The sequence below is a fragment of the Perognathus longimembris genome, chromosome 7, assembly GCF_023159225.1.
Source record: "Perognathus longimembris pacificus isolate PPM17 chromosome 7, ASM2315922v1, whole genome shotgun sequence".
In the NCBI taxonomy this organism is placed as follows: Eukaryota; Metazoa; Chordata; class Mammalia; order Rodentia; family Heteromyidae; genus Perognathus; species Perognathus longimembris.
In genome coordinates, this window is record NC_063167.1 from 25,606,892 (window position 1) to 25,627,735 (window position 20,844).

At 49.0% G+C, this 20,844-nt stretch overlaps 1 protein-coding gene, 1 long non-coding RNA gene and 1 other non-coding gene across 6 annotated transcripts; 1 reads left to right on the top strand and 2 right to left on the bottom strand.

The window, feature by feature from the left end:
- The first annotated feature begins 636 nt into the window (after positions 1-636).
- On the top strand, positions 637-7,434 carry LOC125354964. The gene is made up of 3 exons (XR_007211574.1): positions 637-649; positions 940-945; positions 7,310-7,434. It is a non-coding gene; the product is annotated as an uncharacterized LOC125354964 (long non-coding RNA).
- Pabpc4 (poly(A) binding protein cytoplasmic 4) lies at positions 2,585-16,289 on the bottom strand. Of its 4 annotated transcripts, none has more exons than XM_048350970.1 (16): positions 15,580-16,289; positions 12,635-12,828; positions 11,745-11,860; positions 10,403-10,542; positions 10,145-10,239; positions 9,621-9,758; positions 9,093-9,188; positions 7,382-7,654; positions 6,809-6,896; positions 6,583-6,702; positions 6,058-6,144; positions 5,836-5,963; positions 4,381-4,474; positions 4,004-4,134; positions 3,784-3,885; positions 2,585-2,886 (listed from the first exon to the last, which is right to left on the bottom strand). In XM_048350970.1, the coding sequence occupies exons 1-15, from the start codon at positions 15,770-15,772 to the stop codon at positions 3,796-3,798; spliced, it is 1,983 nt and encodes a 660-aa protein (XP_048206927.1). In that variant the 5' UTR covers positions 15,773-16,289; the 3' UTR covers positions 2,585-2,886; positions 3,784-3,795. The 4 variants fall into 4 exon arrangements, with proteins under 4 accessions (XP_048206927.1, XP_048206928.1, XP_048206930.1 ...); XM_048350971.1 differs by having other exon boundaries at positions 6,631-6,702; positions 15,580-16,081; XM_048350973.1 differs by lacking the exon at positions 6,058-6,144 and having other exon boundaries at positions 6,631-6,702.
- On the bottom strand, positions 8,819-8,952 carry LOC125355808. The gene has a single exon (XR_007211740.1). It is a non-coding gene; the product is annotated as a small nucleolar RNA SNORA55 (small nucleolar RNA).
- Positions 16,290-20,844: the final 4,555 nt, after the last annotated feature.

Genomic DNA, 20,844 nt, shown 5'->3' on the forward strand with positions numbered 1-20,844 from the left:
CTGGCTTCTTTTTGCTCAAGGCTAGCACTCTACCACTTGAGCCACAGCGCCACTTCTGGCCGTTTTCTATATATATGGTGCTGGGGAATCGAACCCAGGGCTTCATGTATGAGGCAAGCACTCTTCCCACTAGGCCATATTCCCAGCCCTGCTAGCTCAGAATACTTAGATCACTCAATCTTGGATTTGTGAGACAAATTGAAGACAAACTGGCTCAGGTAAGCAGAAACCAGGCCTCCACTTACAGGGCTAAGCTTCTGCTATGCTGCTTAATAGCACAGCCAAGAAGGGAAATCTGCTGCCCACAAATGGTTCAAACCAATACCCCAACCTTTTTCTGGGCTAGGAACATGGATCAATGTGATAAGAGCCCAGCCTAGCAAATGTAATGGCTCTGTATTAGAATATAGAAACAAATATTATATATATGACCCAATACACACACACACACACACACACACACACACACACACACACACACTTAATTTTTTTATCCTGAGAATTCTTTTCTTTTCTTAAGTTTTCTTAAGTTTTGTTTTTGTTGCCAATCCTGGGGCTTGGACTCAGGGCCTGAGCACTGTCCCTGGCTTCTTTTTGCTCAAGGATAGCACTCTGCCACTTGAGCCACTTCTGGCCTTTTTCTATGTATGTGGTGCTGAGGAATCGAACCCAGGGCTTCATGTATACGAGGCAAGCACTTTACCGCTAGGCCATATTCCCAGCCCCCTATCCTAAGAATTCTTACAGTTGAGTATCAGCCAAAATGCTATGAACCAAGATCTCTTTTTCTTGTTTTCCTCAGATTGGATCATCTGCGTAGAACAGTATGGTTTATGTAAGCCTTCAAGGCTGGGAATGTGGCTTAGTGGTGGTAGAGTGCTTGCCTAGCATGCATGAAGCCCTGGGTACGATTCCTCAGCACCACATACACAGAAAAAGCCAAAAGTGGCACTGTGGCTCAAGTGGTAGAGTGCTAGCTAGCCCTGAGCACAAAGAAGCCAGGGACAGTGCTCAGACCCTGAGTTCAAGCCCCAGGACTGGCCAAAAAAAAAGCAGAACTTTGTTCACTCCTTCCAGCAGTTTACCCGCAAACACACCATGCGTTTCAGCATAGGGATGGTGTTGTGAGCACAGGCAGAGGATAGACTCCACATTGCTGTTACCTGGACCCTACCCAGTCTCTAGATTTTTTATTTGTCCCTGGCTTCTTTTTACTCAAAGGTAGCACTCTACTGCTTGAGTCACAGCACCATTTCCGGCCTTTTATGTTTATGTGGTGCTGAGGAATTGAACCCAGGGCTTCATGCATGCTAGGAGAGCACTCTACCACTGAGCCATATTCCCAGCCTCCCAGTGTCTAGTTTTTCCATGTTTCCAGCCTGGGCCTCTTGCTTTGACCCACGTTTTGCTTCTGGGTCCCACCTGGGCTGCCTGATCATTCAAACCCATCTCTGGCCTCAACCTCATTGGAGTGCTCAATTCTTGAAACCTCTATGTCAGTCTTTGTCCCTCATGGGCCAAGCATACAAATTGCTATCTTACTGGTCCCCAATCTACAGTGAGGCTATTTCCACTTGTATGATCTGACTAAGGGGCTAAGGCTGTGGTATTTACAGAACAAAAGGGAGCCATTTGGAATGAGGTCTGAGGTTTACAACAAACTGTAGACACCTCTGAGTCTTGGCTCAGGCCCAGTGCTGGCGAGAACCATCCACAGGCATAGGGTAAGACTGTATGCCATGGTCATGCTGTCTCCTGGACCAGTGTCCATTAAAATCCTACACTTCATATGTCACTGTGACCTTAGAGGAAACCACCCTGCTTGCTCCCCATGTTTCGGGCAGTCTCAAGCCCAGCACCCAGAACCTTGAGGGCTTAAGTACCTTCACCAGCACTACCAACACCCCCAAAGCTTATTTTAGAAGGGCAGATGTCAACCAAATTTACAACCACACAAAAGATATGCCTGCCAGGAAAGAGACCTACTTTTGGGAATTTTGGAGCAGTTAAGTCTAGCCCTTAACTGAGAGGAGCCTGCCTAGGGGAAAGAAAAAAAAAAAAATCAAGTGGGGCCTAAGGGGAGCCTGGCCAGAGGACAGCAGGCCATAAAGGTAAACTCTGCCAAGGTTGACTGGCCCTAGCCCTGGCCAAAGTTCATTCCATGTCACAACAGATCTACCTCCTGAGCATTTTCCCATGTCTGGGGGAAACCTTAGTTGCAAAATGGACTTAAACTGATAGGAGAGGTGAAGTCTAAGGAGAGCATGAGGAGGTGGGGTGGGAGTGGAGCCAATCAGCCAGCAGGCCTTACCAAGTGTCCTTGAGGTGTTAACCCTACCGAAGCTCTATTTTCCCAAGCCAGACTCAAGGCCTGCTGAGAATACCAGATTTGAACACTTTGTTTCTTACCATAATAGAACACAACAGGCATTGTTTTAACTGATCCTATGTAATTGCTATGCATATCTTTTTACAAACAGTTTATCTGCACCACTTGACATCCTAAAATTACTTCCAGTGGAAACAGGAATTAAAGTAGACTAAAACCGTGGTTGGCTATATGGATAAGACACAGACAATTTCATGGGTTTTTTTTTTCCTTTATTGAGAAACTTAAGACTTGGTTACGTCAAATAAAACCAATTTCTGGAGGGAAAAAAAACCAAAACCCACAATAGAAAAAAAAGTTAACACTGCCTGGGCCATAGAACCCAGAGAATAAATTCTCATAATTGAAAAATTCTAGGTGCATCATAATTGACCTTTTGATACAAAATGACCTATGACATTTGCAACTGTAGTTCTTGGTGTTGAGGTCCATAGGACAAGCTAGGAATCTTCAAACCTCGAGCTGAATTCCATGAGGGGTTATTTGGCTTTTGACTCCTGAAAAGATAAGCACCACCACTATTAAATACATGTAAAGAATTCTACATATGCATTGATAAGACTAGCTGACAGAACAGCAATTCAGCACTGTCCTGTGCACACACCATCTCTGGCTTAAGACTCCTTAGACTTTTAAGAAGCTGGGCTTTCACCAAGTTGACCTCTACCAATATACCAGCCCAGCCCCTAGATCCCCTTTCCCCACGCAGAGATACCTACCACCTCTTCCCAGTGAAATTTTGCAGGCAGAGTCCATAACCTTCCTAAGTCACCGAACAACACTGTGCCTGTACTGTTAATTCAGGTTTTCTCTTCTCTTACTAGATGACAGCAGGCCTATCTTGCTTTACAAGCATTATATTACCTCACCAATCTCAAGCCAAGCTAGGAAGACACTAATGTGCCAGCACTGGGGTTTAGGGTTTTTTTTTTTTTTGCACTTAAAGCTGGTGCTCTTACCACTTGAGCCACAGCTTCACTTCTGGCTTATGGCTGGTTAAATTGAATATAAAGCTCACGAACTTTCCTGCCTGGGCTGGCCACTCCCGAATAGCTAGAATTACTAGTGTGAGCCCATCAGCAATAGGCTCTCCACTGTAATTCTTCCCATAGCAATTAACCAGGTGATAGAAAATAATCCTAGCTACTTAGGAGGCTGAGCTCTGAGGATTATGGTTCAAGGCCAGCCCAGGCTTAAGTCTGTGAGACTTTTTATCTCCAAATAAACTACCACCAGAAAACCAGAAGTAGCACTGTGGTTCAAAATGGCAGAGCTCTTGCCTTGAGCAAAAGCAGCTCAGGGGCAGTACCCAGGCCAAGAGTTCGAGGTAGCCTGAGCTGCAGCTGCAGTTAAAATGGACTCAAAACAGGTAAAAAATAAAAAGCTCAACGCACGTTTTTCCTTGTCTAGGAGGTAGCAGCAGCAACAGCGCCCACCTTCTGGGCAGCTTCTTTCTTGGCATGATGAGCCTGTAGTACGGCCACAGCTTCATCCACCTGTGAGAAATGTCCAGGTGGTCAGTGATTTATTCGGGGAAAGGGCCTCTGCCCACCTGTGCCCCAGGTTCCCCGGTCTTCCCTGGCTAAGAAGCCACAGGTGTGAGCCATAGCTCACCTTGGAGCGGAGGGACTCCGGGGACTCCAGCATGTGCAGCAGCTCTGAGTTGTCAATCTCCAGCAGCATTCCTGTGATCTTTCCAGCCAGATTTGAATGCATTGTTTGAATAAGGGGAAACAAACGTTCACCTGTATGTAGGGTAGAGCCAAAAATGTAAGAATGAAACACACAAAGTGGGGTGCTGGTGGCTCCTGCCTATAATCTCAGTTACTCAGGAAGCAGAGATCTGTGGCTTTGAGCAGACAAGCTCAGTCAGGAACAGTGCCCAGGTCCTGAGCTCAAGCCCCACATTGCATCCACACTCACACAGACACAAACTCTACCGAGCAGATTTGTCCAGGTCAGCCCTCTCCTGAACGCAGTGGGACACTTACCCAGCATCTGTTTCTGTTCCTGGGGGGGCGCTGCAGCCAGCATGGAGGCTGTTAGGGGCTCTTGCCCCTGTACATGGACTGCAGGCTGGGGTGCCTAGAAACAAAAAGCAGGCCAGTCAGCACTGAGAAAGGATGCTCAACCACATCTGATCACACACTGATACGCAGAAGCTGCAGCCCTTGTTTTCTTTTTGGCCAGTCCTGGAGCTTAGACTCAGGGCTTGAGCACTGTCCCTGGCTTCTTTTTGCTCAAGGCTAGCACTCTGCCACTTGAGCCACAGCGCCACTTCTGGCTTTTTCTGTGTATGTGGTGCTGAGGAAACAAGCACTCTACCTCTAGGCCACATTATTCCCAGCCCCTACAGTCCTTGTTTTCAAAGGACCAGTTTTGTTGGGGTCAGGAGTGGGGCTCAGGTGAGAAGGGGCTAACAAATCAATGGCATATTTTCAGAAGGAGAAAGTGGAAGGAATTTTAAAAAGCAGCTCTACAATGCTAACAAAGTGCATTATGACATTTCATTTGAATTACCAAGGATTTTATCAGGCTATGGACTTTACCCGAAAAAATTTCTAATTCCTGTACAGATTTGGTGTGAATTATCAGTGAACAGCAAAACACAATTGATCCCCTTATTTTACCAGACATAGTTGTGTTTCTATTATACCAATTGATGGTGGTGTCATAGGCCTAAAATATGAGGCAAGCAAGCACTCTTGCCTATAATCCTAGCTATTCAGGAGGCTGAGATGTTAAAATCATGGTTTGAAACCAGCAGAAGCATAAAAGTCCATGAGACTCTCATCTCCAATTAACCACCAGAAAACCAACAGTTGGCTGGGAATGCGACTTGGTGGTAGGCAGAGTGTTTGCCTTAGTATGGATGAAGAAGCCCTGGGTTGGATTCTTCAGTACAACAGGAAAGGCAGGGAGTGGTACTGTGGCTCAAGTGGTAGAGTGCTTGTTAACCTTGAGCAAAAGCAGCTCAGAAACAGTGCCCATGCCAGTTCAAGCCCTACAACCACCAAAAAAGGGTAGGGCCTTACATCAACTCTGTCTGGGAAATCCAACTTGAGAGAACCTGGAGAACTAAAGCCAACTATTAAACATCTCGTGGGGCCTGAAGGCTGATTGGGCACGGTCAGTGATGGCCACAGAACTCTGAATCTATCGTGGCTTGTTCTCCTCAGCACTTCACATCAACCTTGGTTTCAAGAGAAGCAAAGGATCAAGCAGGCCACCGGATGGATGCAAACGTGACCTGGAGGCTCCAACTGAATGACATGTGTGTCACAAAAGGAGAGAGCAGGAAGCTCCCACTGCCTCTTGGGGAGGAGCACCCAAGTGAACTGTGCCCAGACAACCAGAGCACACACAAGCACAGTACCAGTTTGGGGCAGCAGAACAGCAGTCTTATAGCACGTAGGACAGGGAGGAGCACTGGCTGGGGGCCTCACCTGCAGAGGCTGTATGGCAGGGTGGGGGCTGCGGACGCTTGAGGCATACTTGTAGGGTGCAACAGCCCGAGGAGCAGCAGCAGCAACTGCAGCACGAGGTGCTAGGTTCGGCACAGCTGTGGGAACACCTTACAGAAGGAACAAGTTTAATTAAAGCCCGTCAGTCTGGGCACAGACCCGTCAAATCCCATCTTTCCCCCTTCTGTGTGCACCCAATACCACCTCCAGACTGGCAGCTGTCAGTCAGCCCTTGCTGGGCGGCACCAGCCCCACCAAAGTCCATAGCCAAGCGGTCCGGGCACTCAGACCCTACAACAGACCAGCAAATGCACATCAGTGTTGGCAGCAGATGTCCAACTGGCCACGTCCCACGGAAGGAGAAACTCCAATGCATGTCCGCAGTCATGTCACGCAGGGGCCTACCACTACTTTCAAGGATGAGCCAAACGACAACACACAACTCTCCACATTTTGGAATACAGGACATATCTTGTACCCTGCCCCACCCGGAAGGAATAAGCGATCTCTGCAGTCATCCAGTAAGCAAACCGTACAAGTCACCAGTGAGCAAAGAACACTGATCAAAACATCGGGATTCACGCTGGCTCTGCTGCTAAACATAGTACCTACCTAATGCACAGCTAAGATGGCAGAACCAGGACTCCAATGAGCCCACGAACTGACCCAGAGGGCAGAGCTAGTCATCCTGACTCCCTCCTCCCCGCTCCTACAAGCCAGTTTGCTCACCGACTCTCTGAGTGGTAGTAGGGAGGCCACGAGAGGGCGGAGCATTACCAGTTGGAGCCAGATGGCGAAGTGTTGGACGAGGCCCAGACTGGCGAATGGCACTTGGCAGTCCTTGGAAGCCTGGTAAAGAGACAAAAAATTGTTCCACAAAGACAAGCAATGGAGAAGTGAGCGGTGTCTTGGGGGACATGTGGGAAAAGTAGGTAGAATTGGTCTCTCCACCTACCTTGAGGTCTCCCGCCTTGCTGCCAGCGTGGGTTAGGCCTCATCTGTGCTAACTGGTTAGGGGTGTAATATGGAGGTCTTCCCTGAGCCTGGAAGGAAAGGGTGTCCAAGCCTTTATTGCAAGGACTAAAACCCATGCCAGCAAATCTCACTTGATTCATCACTAAGCCCCAGGTTATCATGTGGAATCAAGGCTCTCTTGATACAAAAATGGTCAGTTGAAGGACCACAGGTGAAATTCCTTCTCACTCTGTGCTGTTCCACTTGGGGTTTGAACTTGGGGCCCGGGCGCTGCCTGAGCTTTTTTGCTCAAAGCTAGTATTCTACCACTTGAGCCACAGGTCCACTTCTAGCTCCCTTTGGGATTTAATTGGAGATATAAGTCTGACAGACTTTCCTACTCAGTGCCTGGTTTTGAACCTCAATCCTTAGATCACAGCTTCCTGAGTAGCTAAGATTATAGACACCTCATCATTTTTGTTTTGAAGGCTTTTTATGCTAGTTCCCTTTCCCCAGCTATTACCGCAAATGGGAGCAGCTGTCATGGCATGTCTTGGTCATGTGGCAGACCCACCTGTGGGACTGCTGGCACAAAGTAGCCACCAGCTGCAGGCTGGAACTGATTCAAGATGGCGTTGGCAGGGAGCGCTCTCATTCCAGCCACCCGCTGCATATACTGGTTTGTCAGGTGAGCCTTTCTTTCTTCCTTCCTCTGGGCCAGGGCAACATACAGAGGCTTGGAGCCGACAATGCGTCCATTCATCTCAGTGACGGCTTTGGTGGCTTCTTCAGGAGATGAGAAGCAGACAAAGCCAAACCCTTTGCTTCTTCCGTCCTCTAGCATTACCTAAAATGCAAGAATGACGTCTTCAGAAAAAGTGCAGGGGAGGAGCAGCTGCCTAGGTAAACCAAGAAACCTGGATTTGGGGGCACAAGTTACCAAGCTGGGCCAGGAGCTCAACACGGACTAAGAAAGCACAAGTCCTAACACACCCTGCCGTTTTCTATTTTAAGTCTTCAAGGAGGTACTAATACTCTTCAAAACCATGTGATTAGTAGCATAACCAGGAAGCCGAAGATGCTTCCTGATACCTAAAAGCATGTCTATGAGGTATATGTTTTAATATTGGAGCTTGAACTCAGGGCCTCGGGCTTGCTAAATACACTTCATTTGGGTCACGCCCCCAGCCTTCCACAAGAGATCTTGACAGGCATGTTGAAAAATGTATTTGCTGAAGCTTATTTATAGGACTCACCTGGTCCAAAGTTTGAACAAGTTCTTAGCAAGATTAGGATAATGCTTTTGAAATATCAAATGTGAGCAGTTCTAACTTGGGGAGACAGAGGGCCCAGTCATTTTTCCTGCTCTCTGAGCCTCAGTTTCTATGACATATTCCCAGACAAACCACATAAGCTACTGGCCAAACAGTATCTTTTAAAATAAACCAGTTCCTAGGGTCTTCATCACTTTTTCTGCTGTCTTGAGTGTGCTGGGCACCATTTTGTATGTATTAGTTCTCAGAAAAAAGGCATATGTGCACCCACAAGGTGGATCAGGAAGATGCCTGCTGGCGCCTTAAATATGGTCCCTCAGGCTGCAAGCCCAGCTCAGGGGAAACTCAACTGGCAAAAAAAAAGCAAGAGTGACAGAAGTGCAAATCTCAGACAAAAAAAAAAAAGCCAAAACTGCACCTCAAACACCAAATTTCCTACTGTACAAATAAATCAAAGGGGGGCAGGATCCCTTGTGCTAAATAAATAGGGGTACAGTCAGAGGTGACACCAAGAAAAACTGGGCAAACTTAAACCAAAGGCGAACTCACCACCTCAGTCAGGGCCATCAAGGTGACCAGCCCACCCACCCTCACATCACCTAAAGGACTTGTGTAACAAGCAAGTGATAACATACACAACGCAAACTATGGAAAAGCAAACTTTCCACTTCCCCTTTTTTTCCACAAAAGGTCCCAACTCTAGCTCCAAGTCTTCACAACACCTTCATTCTCAGGAGAAATGTGGCAGAGTTGTAGAGACAGGCTCCAGGACAAATGGAAAGCAGCCCGTCTGGATATGCTCTGCGCATCGTGTGGCACCCTCTGTCCCCACGCCAGCACCGCACAGCGGGCATGGGAAAGATGTGAGTGCTGTGGGGAGCACTGGATTGATCCATACTGCATCATGGGGGGACAGGGCAAGAGGATCTGCTGGAACACTACACCTATTGTCAGAGCTAGCCATCTCATTTAGATACAACAAAAAAGTGCCAAAATCTTATAGTAAAATACCTTAGCACTGGTGATTGAACCAAAAGGAGAAAATTCTTTCCTTAATTTCTCATCATCAATGGTATCATCCAAGTTCTTAATGTAGAGATTCACACCCTGAAAGGGAAATACTTTTAGTAATAACATACCTCTGCAACACAAAGAAAATTCTTAGCAAATTCCCAACTAAATGAAATCAGGCAAGAACCTATAGAGGACTGGGACCCAGTGTTAAGTCCTCAGAGGATTCTGAGCATACTTAAGAGTACTCTAAAACTACAGGACACCACTCCAAAAACATATAATCAGGGGTGGGGGGGGGGGGGAAATCACACACACAAAAGAGCAATAAGCCAAGAGCCCCAAATCATTTGCCCCCAGTTCAGTAATTTCGCAACATATGTGGATGGTGTACATCCTTTTAAATGTGATCTTCTCAAGAAATAAGTACATGCAGATGCCAAGTCCCCAAAGACAAGGCCTGCTGCTACCCGCAAATGTGCTCTTGATAATTCCCTTGGCCCGGCCACCTACCCAAGTCCACCTCACCTGGTACCGGCTAATTCTCTCCTGTTTCAGCTGTTCAAACTTCCGTTTTAATTCAGCCTGCCGTTCTACTTTCTTCTGTGCACGGCCTACAAATATAGCTTTCCCGCTGATTTCTTTTCCATTCATTTCTTCCACAGCCTAGAGAGGAAATTCATGTCTTTAAGCCACATTGCAGAGGCAGACCTTGATAAATCTAACCAACTATTTGTTCTGAGAAAAATCTTTACTAAAGGACTAAAAATTTCATGCCATCTCTGAAGTCTGTTAAATCCAAAATTCAAGCACTTATCTTTTTGGTGGCTATTAAGTTACACCCATACTGCTCTCTGGGCTTCAGTCCCCTCACCTGATCATGGAACAAACACCTACCCCATGTTTTTCAACAGCTGAGGCGACTGTGTTATGCAAATGCTGGTCAACAGTTAGATACACAAGCTGTGTAAGCCCCTGAGGAAGTGCATCCCTCCTGCTCTGCCCACACTCTGCAAGCCACTTCCTGTGTGTTCCAACACTGCTGTACTCACCTTATTGGCATCCTCGTGCTTTTCGTAACTCACAAAGCCAAAGCCTTTGGATTTCCCGCTGGGGTCTCTCATCACCTTGACACTGAGAGTCTTACCTATTAAAAAAGGACACACTGGTCACACCACTCTATGGGCAAGGAAAAGACTCTCAAGGAACCTTGTTGAAGCAAGTTGCTGGTGAACCCAGATGGAATCCAAGACAGAGAAAGCACTGTTTGTCTTAGAATGGGGACAATGTGGGTTGTGATCCCAACTTACCGAACTGGCTAAATAGCTCTTTCAGATTCTCATCGTCCACCTCTTCCCCAAAGTTTTTGATGTAAACATTCGTGAATTCCTTGGCTTTGGCTCCAAGCTCAGCTTCGCGCTCTTTGCGAGATTTGAATCTGCCTACAAACCTACAAAGAAACAGTGAACAGTGATCACTTCAGGAAGCAAAAAGACTTCTAGGGGCCCAAAGGTTAAAGGCTCACAGGAGAGGTTAAAACATGAGGCCCCCATCCACCAGCAAGAGGAAGCTCAGAGGCCCGATATCCCAGCAGAAAAAGAAAAGAGGCAGGACTACCCTGCAAGGGAGGACCAGCCCCGGGGCTCCTGGCTCAGACCAGGGCTGCTCCTACCACATCACACTGCCTTCGTGAAGAAACCTGACGACCAGGTTTTTAAAACGTTCATTTCTGTGCATCTATGTAAATGCAAAGGAAAAGAAAGGTCTGGAAGGATATAAACCAAACTGTTAACAGCGGTTAGTCCTAGAAGATTACTAGAGATTGATTATTGTGCTATCAAAAAAAAAAAAGGAAAAAAAACATTCATACTATCTATATAGGAAAATATGCACTGTGAACTTCCTATTTCTTTCTGGTAATACCTGTACTGTAGATCACATTGCTGGGCACAGATATCAGAAACACAAGTCATCCTCTGGTTTATTCGATGCCACAAAGGACAGAAATAACTTGTGATAACCAAGGCATGTGGTCCCTCCTTCTCCCCACATGGCTCTGCTCAGTCCCCTCTTTCCATTACACAGGAGCAAACACACCAAAGCATCACTTAAGTAGCTCTGGAAAGACTGGGTTTTCCATCCTAGCCAAATGATTACCGGGTAGCCTGCCTTGTACTGATCAGAGTCCTGTGTTAGAGCATGGAGAACTAGAGGGACAATCTGGCATCAACAATTCGCAGGAGACTCAAGGAGACCAGAGTCTGATGAAAACCAAGGTCACTTAGTACACAGCTCCTGGTCAGCACAGGGCCCTCTCCACTCTGCCACTGGCCAAGAACCCCTGCTCAGAGTAGGCTTAGAGCTGTCTTCCAGCCAGCCCTAGTTGCTGGTGCTCACAAAACCCACAGAAAAATGCCTTTAAAAGGGAGAGGCAGCAGGCAGGCCATGGCTTGGGCAGGGAGCCCACCCTGGCGAGTCAAAAGGGCTGCCACGGCTCGGGCAGGGAGACTCACCAGCCCTGGAGTGGAGAGGTAGGAGCAAGCCACACTTGGGCCGAGAGAACCAGTAGCCGCCTTGTGTGTGCCAGTTAATACCGAGGTGGGACCACAGCTGGCTCATGCGATGGTTGTTGCTCCGGACTGGGACACTCACACTTTGCGGTCATTGAGGAGCATGCCATTCATCTTCTCGATGGCCTTGTCAGCAGCCTCTTGGGTCTCGAAGTGGACAAAGGCATAACCCTTAGAGCCGTTCTCATCACACACCACCTGCCAAACGAAGGACAGAGCGCTTCAACATCACCGGCCAGCTCCAGAGACACAGCCGTGTGGTCGCAAGGCAGCTGGCTAACTGCCCTAACTGTGTGTTATCTCCCTAATAGTACGTACAGCACCAGACACCTAGAAGGCATCTTTCCTTACAAATGGTGGTTACCACCAAGCAGCTTCTAGTCATATTTTCTTAGTAAAAGACATTTAAGAGATCTGAGCAAAACCCAGTGCTACAGAAAGACAAACTATTTTCCAAGTCACACAGGGATTTTAATCTAGCTGGTGTCAGATAGTAGCTATGCTGAGTGCTTTGTAAAACTTACAAGGCATCTATGCATCAATTGCTCCATACACAGAGCTATAGCTCACACCTGTAATCCTCACTACTTAGGAGGTACAGTAGTCAGAAGCCAGCCCGGGCAGGACGAAGTCCTCAAGACTACCTCACCCAGTCCTGTGGGTTTCAACTCAGGGCCTGGGAGCTGTCCCTGAGCGTTTTTTTGCTCAAGCCCAGTGCTCTACTTCTGACTTTTTTTGGCACTTAATTGGAGAAGAGGAGTCTCATTCTATCCTGCCCAGGCTGGATTTGAACTGAAATCCTCAGGTTTCACCCTCCTCAGTAGCTAAGATTATATAAGTGCCCAGCACCTACAGAATTTTTTTACTGAGATTCCATTTCTTGACATAAAGCTATTGTCTCCATTTCTAAAGTAGTTCATTTGGTCAAGATTCAGGTAATTTTTCTGCTGAAATCATTTAATCAATGTTTACCTTGCAGGACAGAATGTTTCCAAAAGCGGAAAACGTATCATAAAGTGCCTTGTTATCTATAGATTTGTCCAGGTTCTTGATGAAGACATTTCCCACACCCGACTTCCTCAAAGAGGGATCCCTCTGAGACCACATGATTCGGATTGGCTTTCCCTTAATCACATCGAAGTTCATGGTGTCCAGGGCCCGCTCCGCTGTGCAAGAAAAAACATAATTTGAGGGTTCAAAATAACGCAGGTAGGTTACTGCCACCATCCAATGACTTCACTTTTCAAGGTAATGGCTTTTGTAGCATCATGATTCCAATACTTTACCTCTGACAGAGTTCTACCATTTATAAGACATTTTGCAGCCTACTATCAATCCAGGTGGGACAACTGAAACAATCCACTTTATCCCTGAGCACGGGTGGCTCAGGCTTGTAATTGTGGCTACTCAAGAGGCTGAGATCTGAGGATCACAGTTCAAAGCTAGCATGGACAGGAAAGTCTGAGAGACTCTTATCTCCAATAAACTACTCAGAAGAAGCCAGAAGTAGAGCTGTGGATCAAGTGGTAGATAGAGCCTTGAGCAGCAGAGGCTCAAGGACAGTGCCTAGGCCCTGAGTTCATGCCCTAGGACTAGCAAAAAAAAAAAAAAAAAAGAAACGAATATCAGGTTTTCTACTTCGGCCCAATTACTTATATTTTCAATTCTGAAGCATACAAATTGTTCTTAACAGAACTGAAGATGTAGCTTAGTGGTAGAATGCTTGCCTAGCTTGCATAAAGCCCTGGGTTTGATTTCTCAGTACCACATAAACAGGAAAAGGGGAAGTAGGGCTCAAGGGGTAGAGTGCTAATCTTGAGCAGAGACTTAGGGACAGAGCTCAGGCCCTGAGTTCAAACCCCAGGAGCCCCCTCCCCCATAGAAATTGTTCTTAACATCACCAGGGCAAGGATAAACCCACCTCATCTTTGCTCCAGAGTAGAGCAGTCGTCAGGCCTGCTCCTGGTGGTATCCAGGCATTCCAAAGTTTTCATCTGCGTTCAGTGAATTTTAGGAATTTGACTATCCTAGACTCCTGTGAGCCCGCTCTCCATCTAGTGGAGTGGGGTGTCTCCTACCCAAATTCAGAGGTTCACTGCAGTCATGGAAAGGATCGGGAACACTGCTCTTCACTAGTAGCAACAAGGACACCCCAATCAGGTGACCACTTCTTACATTATCTCATCATAATGACTTCACTGCTACAATGACATCATGCAGAACCTCCCCTAGAGGAAAGCCTATGCCTGCTAAAAGGGGAAGAGAGCTGAGGGACACAGATAGAGCATGTGTCCTAGCACATTTCAGACCTCGGGTCTCATCCCCCCACACCCAGTTCCACAAAAACAAAATTTCCTAAAACTCTGCCCAAATTATTGGCTGCCTAATCAGCCAAGAATTCATTTCCACTCCCTCATCTCCAGTAACTTTTCCTGAGGTCTATGGGAAGGTATGGACTGGGCAAAGCTGATGACAGGACATATACCCACCGAGTCAGGAAAAGTCCAAGTACAGAGTTCACCTGTGGTGGCCATGGACCCTGGGCCTTTAGCAGTGAAGGAGCCCATTCCCACCTTGCTCCTAGTCTATTTCCAGACAGCACTGCACAGGCCCAGCCAGCTTAGTCCGACAAATCTGGGCACTTATTTATAGCAGGGAGAAGTCCTGCAGAGGTATGCGTTGGCAGACACACTGACCAATGGCTTCTGCTATCTACAAGTGACTTGTTGGTGAAGGCATAGGCAAAAGCCAATGCAACCCACACTCTTCCCCCCCAAAAGCTATACATGGCTACCTCTACCTTCTTTTGTGATCCTGTGGCCAGAGACAGAAAGAACTCAGCTCAGAGCACACTGGACTGACAGGAATTTATTTAACCAACCTTGCAACTAGTCAGTTACAAATGTCCAAATAACATTCTCTGCTGCATGGGCAGTGAACAAACTGAGGATAAAGTAACAGGGGACCTGGAGGTCCTCTGCCACAAAATGGCTTGTGTCTTCCAATAAAGGACACCCTAGTTGTTTCCCTTTAAATCTGGAGGCTCATGCAGCTGGGTAAGGTTTCCTTTGGGCTCCCTCCTCTCACACTTGTGGCACTCATGTCCCATGTGAAGGCTGCAATCAGGTACTGAGCACCTGCTTGGTGTCCCAACTTTCTGCAGTTCCTTTCTTTGTTGGAGTCCTACTTTCTCCAGATGGGATGAAGTAAAACGGTTTTGACAAGCATAAAAGCACCATTCACAGGTGAAGCAAATAGCTGCCACTAGCCCAGTGGATTGAAGTGACACTTCCCTGGCCAAGCGCTGAGCATGCCACACGGTAGCCAACAGCAGGCAGCTGGCCCTGAAAACTTCTGATAGCGTTCACAGTCCCTTGAATATGCTGCACACAACCAACTCTCTTATCAGCCCCAAATCAAAGAATCTTAATCCAGGTTAAAGGTGGTGGTGGTGGAGGAGATGCAGGCAGTAGCTTTGTAGTCTTAAAAAAACAACTTTTGCAGGGCCCAGTGCAGTCCTTTGAGGAGCCCACGCCCAGGGTCGGAGCCCTAGGGTCTGCCACAGGCCCCACCTCACCTGCGCCGGACCCCAACACACCGGAATAACAAAGTCCCTCCATTCAACGTGTGGATTCACAGCCTCCCAGCGATCCAGTCCCCACCCCCTCTTCCCATTCAGTAGCCCAAGGTCATCCGGTTAGCAAGTGGCGGAGGCAGCGGGGCTGAAGCGGAGGGGGTGGGGGAGTGGCGTCACCGCACCACCTCGGGCTCCCTCCACACCTGCGTCCCGCTCCCCGCGGCGACGTCCGTGGCTGCCTGCGTTCGTGCGCCTCCTCGCCACCCCCCCACCTCTACCTAGCCATCGGGCCCACCCCGGACGGCGAGTCCCCGGGGGTGCCCCGCGCTCGCGCACTCACCGTCGGCCGGCTGCTGGAAGTTGACGTAGGCATAGCCCAGGGAGCGGCGGGTGATCATGTCGCGGCAGACCCGGATGGACAGCACGGGCCCCGCGGGGCTGAACTTTTCGTACAGCATGGCCTCGGTGACGTCCGAGTGCAGGTCGCCCACGTACAGGGAGGCCATGGGGTAGCTGCTGGCGGCAGCGTTCATCTCCCCGCCCCCCACCACCCCGAGCCCCGCCAGGAGGACTTCTGACCGGGGACCCACCGCAGGACAAAAGGGGGCTCCTCCCGGGGCCGGGGCCCGCGCCGCGGCTCACAGGTGGCAGACACCGAGCGACGCCGGCAGAGGCGGGGCGGCTCGCCGGGGACCGCAGAGGAGAAATTAGAGGAAAAAAAATCTGTAATCCACCCTCCAGACAAAGGCTTTCCAAAAAAACCAATATGGCCCTTCCCGGGAGTTTGCGGTGCACAGCTGTCCTGGCGTCGGAAGTCCGGATTGGAAAAAGCAAGCGCACGCACGCACAAAAAGGGGCGAGAGCGGGGGACCCCCCTCCGGAAGGAGACCGGCGAGCAGGGGCTGCGTGCGGCGGCGGCCCGCGGGCCACGCGTCTCCCGATAAATATAGGCCCCGGGCTCCCGGTGGTTTAAGATTACAGCGGCCCGGGCTGGGGGGAAGCTGGAGCTCTGCGGGTGCGGATCCGGCCGGGCGGCGGCGAAGGGCAGCGCGGACACGTGGTGCGCCGGCCGGCGGCGCGGGGGGCGCGGGTGCCACGCGGCGGGCTGCGGGCGGGCGGGCGGGCGCGGGAAGAGGCGGGCCGCGCGGGCCGGGGGCGGCTCAGCACCGCGCGCGAGCGGGCGCGGCGCGGGGGCGCGGGGCAAGGCCGGAAGCGTGCCCAGGTGACTTCCCCGCGGACGGACGCCGCGCCGCTCTCGTGCCCCCGGGCTCCCCGCTCCTCTTGCTGGCGGAGGCTGGTCGGCGGCGGTCCGCGCGCTTCTCCTCGAGTGTGCAGATTTCTTTTTTTTCCTCCTCCTTCTTAATCTTTTTCTCTTTTACTGGCTTGCGGCGGCGGCGGTGGCGGCGGGGCCTGGAAGCGGAGCAAGCTGCGGCGACCCGGGACGGAGAGAGGCGGTCGGAGCAACCACCGCTCCATTTATACCCGCCCGCCCCAGGCGCTGCTGGTCGAAGGGCGCCTGGCGACCTGGGCGCAGTCGTGCCCGCCCACTCGGCCCGGGGGCCCGGGGCGGGGCGGCCACGCGAGAGCGACCTGGCGCGGCCCTGCGGCGCCACAGCGCCCCCTGGCGCCCGGAGGACCTCCCGGCCCGCCCGCGCCCGAGCCCGCCCAAGTCCCCCAGGGCCTTTTACCCGTATAGGTAAGTAGAGGCGCCGCTCCCCCCCCACCCCGCCACGGGGTCCCCTGTGAATACAATCTCGAGGTGACTTCACCCGCCTACCTGATGCTTAATGCATCCATGGGATGCCTTAGTGTGAATGACACTACCGTGAAATAATAGGTGGCTCGATTTGGGAATGTTTGGGCCCCAGTACAAAAGACAGATTGAAGTTTGGGGACCACTTATGACCTTGACGGAGAATCCAGGAGGGCGCTAAAAAATACTAGTAGTCTCCACGGGTGATGGGATTTTTCCCGGGAAGAGGAGAAAACTTGGGCAAAGTTTTCCTGAAGCAGGACATTGTCACCCTGAGTCTAATCATACTTCAAGGTGTAAAAAAAAAAAGGTTTTGATTTCTACTTAAAAAGGAGTGTGTCTAGGCTAAGATTGTGAAATTACAAAAAAAAATTTTTTTAATGTACACCAGGCTGCCAGGTCATTTGAAAGTCATGATGTCTCATGGGACAATGACACGTGGAACTGTTCCCGGTGGCTCTTACTCCATAAATGCCAGGAACCAACCTTGTTCCTGAGACAAACCAGAAACAAACTTACCAGAAAGCACACGGACACACCCCTTGAAAAACACAGGTTTAATAAATGAATGAAGAAATGTGTGTATTTGTACGTTTTTTCACTCTAATAAATGATTCCCCAGAGCCTTTCTATGGCAGTTCTAGGGGTAACCTGGTGGGTAAGACAGAGAAGTCCCTCCTTCTTTCTGGAGTTTACAATCTAGTGAGTGTATTAAGAAGGATTTATTAGGCTTAGGAAGGTGGCTCAAATTGTAGAGTGCTAGCCTTGAGCAAAAAGAAACTCAGAGAAGTACTCAGGCCCTGAGTTCAAGCCCCAGGACTGGCCAAACAAAAGAAAAAAAAAGGGTTTATTAGCTAGGCGTAGTATCTTATGCCTGTAATTCCATCTACTCAAGAGGTGGAGCCTAGGAAGATCTTCTTGAAGGTCATCCTAGACAAAAAATTCCCCCAAATCCTATCTCAACAAATGAACAAATGATCTGTTCTGGTAGTCATTTGGGAAGGCCCTAAGTAGGAGGATCTTGGTCCAGGCTAGCCCTGCAGAAAGGAGGAGAGAGCTGGGCATGATGGCTCACACCTGAAATCCTAGCCATTCAACAGGCTGAGATCTCAAGATTGCAGTTTGAAGCCAGCCCAGCAGGAAAGTCCATGAGACTTAGCTCCAGTTAACCTCCAAAAAGCCAGAAGTGGAGCTGTGACTCAAGTGGTAGAGTGTTGAGCCTTGAGCTCAAAAGCTCAGGGACAGTGCTCAGGCACTGAATTCAGGCCCTAGGACTGGCACATACAAAATAAGTACAAGATGGCTTCACTGTGACAGTTCCACAGATGCACACAGTGTACTTAGAGTTCATTTAGACCCTCAGACTTCTGCCTGTATCCTTAATAAAGCCTATTAATACCTAACTAGGAGATCATGGAAATCAGCTAATAAATACAAACACACAGTTATTGCTATCGAATTATATCTGAGGGCAGAGAGGGGTGGTTCTGGACACAAAGGAAAAAAACAATGTGTATAAAGCCCTTGAGGCAGGCTGTTGTTGAACCTATAGGACAGACTGATTCTGTGGGTGACAGAAGAGATGGCTTGTGCTTAGATGACTAGAAATGCTTCAGACTTTATCTTGAGGTCAAAGGACAAAGCTGCAGGAATGTAAAAAACTGGCTTAAATTTTACTTTAAAAACAAAAGATACTGCTGGGGCACATGGCTCCAGTGGTAGAGGGCCTGCCTAGCAACTGCAAGGCCCGGAGTTCAAACGTCAGTACAGGTCTGGGAATGTGGCCTAGTGACAAGAGTGCTTGCCTCATATACATGAAGCCCTGGGTTCGATTCCCCAGCACCACATATATAGAAAACGGCCAGAAGTGGCACTGTGGCTCAAGTGGCAGAGTGTTAACCTTGAGCAAAAAGAAGCCAGGGGCAGTGCTCAGGCCCTGAGTTCCAGGCCCAGGACTGGCAAAAAACAAAACAAACATCAGTTCAAACACACAGAAAAGGACTCTAATCTTAGAGTGGTGCCCTTGATGTCTGGAGGCATCACCATGCAGGCTGTTGAACCCTGCACGGTGGTTATCATATCTAGAAGCCTACCCATCTGACAGATTCAGGCTTTTCTATTGTTGTTCTGTGCTGGTACTGAGGTTTGAAGTCAGGGTCTTAGGGTTCTTGTTTGGCTTTTTCTACTCAAGACTAGCTCTCTATCACTGGAGCCACAACTCCCAGCTTTTTTCTGGTTAATTGGAGGTACAAATCTGAAGGACTTTTCTGTCAGGGCTGGTTTTGAACCCTGTGCCAGGCTTCATTTAAGATTTTTTACGAAAAGGACCCATGTCCTGGGAATATGGCCTAGTGGTAGAGTGCTTGCCTAGCATACATGAATCCCGGGGTTCAATTCCTCAGCACCACATATATAGAAAGGGCCAGAAGTGGTGCTGTGGCTCAAGAGTGCTAGCCTTGAGCAAAAAGAAGACAGGGACCGTGCTTGGGCCCTGAGTCCAAGCCACAGGACTTCCAAAAAAATAAAGAAAGAAAAGGGCCAAGGCCAGGCACGCCTGTAATCCTAGCTATTCAGGAAGCTGAGATCTGAGGATGGAGGTTCAAAGCCAGCCTGGGCAGGAAAGTCTGTGAGACTCTTATCTCCAATTAACCACCAAAAAAACTGGAAGTGGCCCTATGGCTCAAGTGGTAGAGCGCTGGCCTTGAGCTGAAGAGCTCAGGGATAGCACCCAGGCCCAGATTTCAAGCCCCAGGACTGACAAAAAAGAAAAGGGCCAATTACAAAGTGGAGCTGTGGCTCAAAGTAGTAGAGCTCTAGCCTTGAGGGGAAAAAAAGCTCAGGAATAGGGTCCTGGCCCTAAGTTCAAGCCCCACAACCACCAAGAACCACCTGATGGTGGTTCCTATCCTTCCCACATGGAGACCTGTGAATCTGCTACTAGACTTTTGCTGCCTTTTACAGTTATTCAGAAAATGCTAAGAATTTACAGTTTAGGAAGCACTCCCCAAACAGTAAGATCAGCATTTTCTAGTATAGTTTTCCAGTTTCAAACCAGGACTGAAAGAGTATCATGACCAAAAACCAGGTTATGAAAGTTGGAACAGACCTAAAGAATGAGGATTTCCAGGTAGAGCACCAGCTTTGAGCAGAGGAGCTCAGGGACAGTGCCTAGGTCCAGAGTTCAAGCCTCATAACCAACAGAGAGAGAGAGAGAGAGAGAGAGAGAGAGAGAGAGAGAGAGAGAGAGAGCGAGCGAGAGAGGGAGAGGAAGAGAAGAGAAGAGAGAGATAAATGAGGATTCCTGTCTTCCTGATGGAAGGGATCCAGGCTGGCCACTGGCCACCAAGATGGACAAGACATCATCCCTTCTCTAGAACTGGTCACAATCCAATGGGAACAACTTTGACTTCCAGGTCACTGATTACATACATAGTAAGGCCTATGAGTATTCCAGACAGGGGAATCAGGCACAGGGAGAGATGATGATGATCAGGGCAGGCTTCCTAGAGGCAGTGGTAACAGAACTAGTCCTTAAAAAAATGTAGTGTTTGGGGGCTGAGGGTATAGCTCCACAGTAGAGTGACTGTTGAGCATGCCCAAGACCTTAGGTTTGGTCCCCAGCACAAAAACTCAGACAAGATAAGCTAGAAGAAATTTTGTTTTCAAAAAAGATGTCAGGTTGGGCTGGGGATATGGCCTAGTGGTAGAGTGCTTACCTCACATACGTGAAGCCCTGGGTTCAATTCCTCAGCACCACATACATAGAAAAAGCTAGAAGTGGCGCTGTGGCTTAAGTGGTAGAGTGCTAGCCTTGAGCAAAAAGAAGCCAGGGACAGTGCTCAGGCCCTGAGT

Bases quoted from the DNA above. Each gene is read 5' to 3' on its own strand.
- Pabpc4 (XM_048350970.1), bottom strand. From the start codon at position 15,772: ATGAACGCTGCCGCCAGCAGCTACCCCATGGCCTCCCTGTACGTGGGC. The intron at 10,543-11,744 runs GTGAGTGTCCCA...GTTTCTTTGTAG, and splicing joins CTCCTCAATGACCGCAAAGT to GTTTGTAGGCAGATTCAAAT. The intron at 4,475-5,835 runs GTGAGGCCCCCA...TTTTGTTTCTAG, and splicing joins CTGCCATACAGCCTCTGCAG to GCACCCCAGCCTGCAGTCCA.